Genomic DNA, 4,857 nt, shown 5'->3' on the forward strand with positions numbered 1-4,857 from the left:
AAATGACGTTTCCCCTCCCCAAAAATAGTAAACGTATTAGAATATGTGTTAAAGGTTAACAATGTACTTCCTGAAAAAATAAATGCCTTCAAATCCTTTGCTTTATCACTCTGTGCCTGATCTGCACCAGAAATGGTATCCTACGCTACTTCCGGTGGCTAACTTTTTCTGCTTTGGATTTAAACATAAATCTAGTCTTTTTGAGTTTTATGTTTTCGTTTTGTTTTAACCTTATGTCATATAGTGCATAATCTAAAGAAATAAACAACTAAAATGCAGATAAACATGGTTTAATCATATTTTGCCAGACTGCTCTGAGCATGTCTGATGATGTCAGAGAAGCAGTTTAACGAAAAATATGTAAAAAGCATAAAAATTGTCTCACAAAATTCATAAAATATTTCTTAAAGATGTGTATTAGCATTCTTTAGTGAGTTAAGGATATAAATAAGTAGTTTTAGTACCATAATTACAATATTTATGGACACCCAGATGTACATCTGTTCGCGCATGCGCAGAACGGATCGGGTGGTACGGGCCCCGCCTTTCAATTCTTCTTCTTGATTTCCGGTCTTGTGCCAAATTCTGTTCCCCTGTGAAAATCTGTTCCCCCTGAGTCGGGAGCTCGCATTGCAGCCAGAGAGGCGGATCTGCCGGACCCGACCATTTTCACGATTTCTCAGTTAAAACAACTCTCATAATCATGTCAAGGTTGCAACATCGACAGTAATCGGCAGTCATTGTTTACAAATTGCAATATAAATGAATGAATAAATGAGGTCTTCTTACGCTGTTTTGTGTTATTTTAAACGGCAAGAGAATTGGTCTTTTTCCAACTTTTGACACGAATAAAAGTCAGTCACCAAAGACAGTTTTCCAACTCGTAGTGTGTATTTATAATTTTTCATTGCTGAATTAAGAGGATGGAAACTGGCTGATAGCAGGGCACAAAAATCAATCAATCAATTTCTTTATTGTCAACTACAGTTTGCTTTTTAATTGAGATTTCACTTTCAGTACAAACCGTTCATCACATACATTAGGGTGGGGTGGGTGCAAAGGGCCCCACTGCGAGGTGGTTCCCTATAGCCCTGCCTTTGTCACTGTGGAAAGACAGGAGCCACATTTTTTCTTATTAATAGAGGAGAATAAGAATATTTTTATTTAACCTTTATTCTACCAGGAAATCCCTTGAGATAAAATCTCTTTTTCGAGGGAGACCTGGCCAATAATCCTAGATATCTTTTAAATACAGTTGCCAAACTCACCCAGAGCCATAGCTCTGTTGAACAGTCCATCCTGCCTACTCTTAGCAGTAATGATTTTATAGGATTCTTTATAAATAAGATTGATCGTATTAAAAATAAGATCATTAACACTTCTCTAACTATGATTGGTTTATCTCTGGAAGGTGAGGCAGTATCTGAGGTAGCCATATAATCTGAACTGGGTTTAGACTGCTTTGATCCAGTTGAACTTTCAGAGTTAGTAACACTATTGTCTTCATCTAAGCCTTCAACTTGAATGTTAAATCCAGTTCCAACCAAGTTATTTAAGGAGGTATTCCCTTTGATCTCTTCCTCCATTTTAGATGTGATTAATCTATCTCTGTTACAGGGATATGTACCAAAGGCTTTTAAGGTTACTTTAATCAAACAGTTACTTAAGAAGCTTTCTCTTGACCCAGATGACTTGGGTAAATTATAGACCTATAGCCAATCTTTCTTTGTTATCTTAAATTCTTGAGAAAGTAGTTGCCAAACAAGTGAGCGCCCACTTACACCATGATGAACCTTTTGAAGAGTTTCAGTCTGGCTTTAGAGCTCATCATAGCACTGAAACAGCTCTGGTGAAAGTCACTAATGATATTCCCATGGCCTCAGATAATGGACTTGTATCTGTACTTGTCCTGTTAGATCTCAGTACTGCATTTGATATAGTTGACCATAATATTCTTTTAGAAAGCCTTGAACATTTTGTTGGAATAAAAGTAACAGTGCTAGACTGGTTTAAATCATATCTATGTGACCGATTTCAGTTTGTTCATGTTACTGACAACTCGTCCTCATGCTCAAGGGTTACCAGCGGAGTACCACAGGGATCCGTGCTAGGACCAATTCTCTTTCCTTTAAATATATACATGTTTCCAATCGGTAGAGTTATTAGACAGCATGGGATTCATTTTCACTGTTATGCTGATGATACCCAGCTATATCTGTCTATACAACTAGATGAAGCTAACCCATTACATATATTACAGGCATGTCTTGAAAACATAAAAACCTGGATGACTCTTAACTTTCTGCTCCTAAATGCAGACAAAACAGAAGTTATAGTCTTTGGACCAGAGTCTTTGAAAAAAGAAGCTGATTAGTCAGTCACTTCATTTGGATGGGATATAATTGATCTCAGATAATAAAGTAAAAAAATTGATCAGGACCAGTCATTTAAATCCCATATCAAAGAGGTTTCTAGAATTTCCTTCTTTCATCTGAGGAATACATTAGAAATATTCTGTCCAGGGGTGATGCTGAGAAACTAGTCCATGCATTTGTTACTTCAAGGCTGGACTATTGTAATTCTTTGCTATCAGGAAGTCCACAACCTATTTAAAAGCCTTCAGCTGATCCAAAATGCTGCAGCGGGGCTCGCTGGAATCACCACATCCATCGCCTCCGGTCTGAATGCACCATTAGAATAAGAGATTACACCTACAAAAGAAATGAATGGTTGCAGCTAAACTTGTTTTTCTTATTTGCAGTTTTTTGCCAGTACAGATGATAAATAAGGTGTAGCAACACAATAACTGAGCAAAAAAAACAACTACAATTTCATCCTATTTCTCAATTGATTTTAATGATAAAGTTGAATGTATCTTTACAGAAGCAAACAGTTATAAACCATTTATAACGTTAAATGAAGTTCTTTGGGGAAAAAACAAAAACATCCCTCTTGTTACAAAAAAAGGAAAAAAGGAAATATTTTGCCCCGACTATGTGCAGAAGAAAAAAAGAAGCCATCACACTATTTCCCCATATTTAAACAAAGAAATTCTATTTTCTTTCGTTTCCTCACTTCATATAAAGTGTCATTTGTCAGTTTCCTGGTGAAAACGTCAAGATCATCCACCCAATGACAAAGTAGAAGAGAAACACTGGATATATCACGAGTGCCTTGCGGTTAGACAGTTGACTGTCTGCAAGGAAGGCTGTGGAAGCAAACGTGGACCATCCAAAAGATGCTGTCACTACTGCCAGTCGCACGGAAAAGCTCACGATCCCTGTACCTCCGAGCAGGATGATCCGACACACAACCAGGGCCAATGTCAGGGGCATGATGCAGTATCCCAACACACAGAGGCTCTGGAAGAAAGAGATGGTGCCACCCAGGAGCTTGGAGTTAAGAGTGATGACGATGGAGCCAAACCAAATGATAACAAAGACCTGAAACAAGATATATTTGAAAAAGACAGTTATATTATTGTCAAACTTACGAATGAGACAAACTGCACTTGTAGCTTCAATCCAGCAAGTGGCAGTACTGAGAACATACAAGTGGTTCTACCTTTATCTTTTAAAAAAAAATCTGCATTTCAACAGATTTCCTTTTTAACTGTGTGATACATTTAAAATAAAAAACAAAAATAATTCACAGTTATTTTCTTTTATTACAATAAACAGGGAAATCTCAGATATCTACAACACCATGAGGAAACATTTTCAGTCAAACTGTTATTTATGTAGTCTATGTTCACACGAGCATAGATTATTATTAAGTAAAGCTCAAAGACTGAAAGTCAACAGACAGCATACAACTTGTGATCTCACGTAGACCTGTCAGTATAAAATCATTTAAAAAAGTGTATTTACACATGTATATAAATGATTACTCTACTAAATTAGGTTTACATGATAAGATAGTCTAAGGAGAATGTATATTTTTGGCCTCAACAAGGAAAAGTGCAGGCCCTTCGACAGATCATTATAAAAAGATCTTTAAATCACTTTTTAACATTTGTTAACTCACCCTTATTGGTTACTGCTTCCACTGACTGAATAAAACACTGCAGCTTTACAGCTTTGGTGGTTTGTGTACATTTCATTTGTGCCAACAATAGGCGTGGCTATGTAGATTTCTATATGACAGTGTTAATCTATACTGGGTTTCTAAAGGGCGCATAACCCTGGGAAAGTAATGTGTATGGAAATGTTACCTGGTCTTTCAAAAGACCCAGGCTTTCAAATGAAAATGGTAAAGGGGCTGATATCCTGTACATTCTGAGCTTTTTAGTGGTGGGGTTGTGTAGAGCTTTGTTTCTTTACTGTAGTACTTTACTCCACCAGCGTTGGAGTAAGCAATGAAGGTGAATGTACAAATGTTGTTTCTCATACCTTACGCCTGCCACAAAATAAGTTTTAAGATATTTTTTAATGAGAAAGTACACCTCAAAATTGCATCTGTCATCAGTCTGTCAAGAAATAGCCTAATTTTAAATTGTGTTGAAGCATTTAGAGCCCCAGGTTGATGCCAGTGAGGACTGCCAACTTATCTAGGATATGGAGTGTGATCTCTGCCAAACCATATCCTTAACATCAGCCAGTCAGTCGGTTATTAGGTCCAGGTCACACCAGTTAATTAAAAAGTCCTTCAAATATGTAGTGAACGAAAATGAATATAAACTGTTAAATGGTAGCCTATATGGTAAAAACTGCAGCTGTCAAAATATCAAATGTAAATTTTCACCAGAAGGTTTATTTCTAAACTGTTTTGCCACAGTTTAAAGCCAAATATTCAGAGTAATGATCTGACTGAGCACTTTAACTTGTAGAAACAAGAACTATACATTCTCCTTAGACT

At 36.8% G+C, this 4,857-nt stretch overlaps 1 protein-coding gene across 1 annotated transcript in view; it reads right to left on the minus strand.

Moving 5' to 3' along the window:
• Window positions 1–2,849: 2,849 nt before the first annotated feature.
• Window positions 2,850–4,857, minus strand: part of yipf6 (Yip1 domain family member 6) — a 2,657-nt gene continuing 649 nt past the window's right edge. The window contains exon 2 of the mRNA XM_015387769.1: window positions 2,850–3,443. Within this exon, the coding sequence (XP_015243255.1) occupies window positions 3,096–3,443 (348 nt within the window). The 3' untranslated portion in view covers window positions 2,850–3,095. The remainder of the gene's footprint in view (window positions 3,444–4,857) is intronic.

The sequence above is a fragment of the Cyprinodon variegatus genome, unplaced genomic scaffold (genome assembly GCF_000732505.1).
Source record: "Cyprinodon variegatus isolate N-32 unplaced genomic scaffold, C_variegatus-1.0 Scaffold403, whole genome shotgun sequence".
NCBI classification, from domain to species: domain Eukaryota; kingdom Metazoa; phylum Chordata; class Actinopteri; order Cyprinodontiformes; family Cyprinodontidae; genus Cyprinodon; species Cyprinodon variegatus.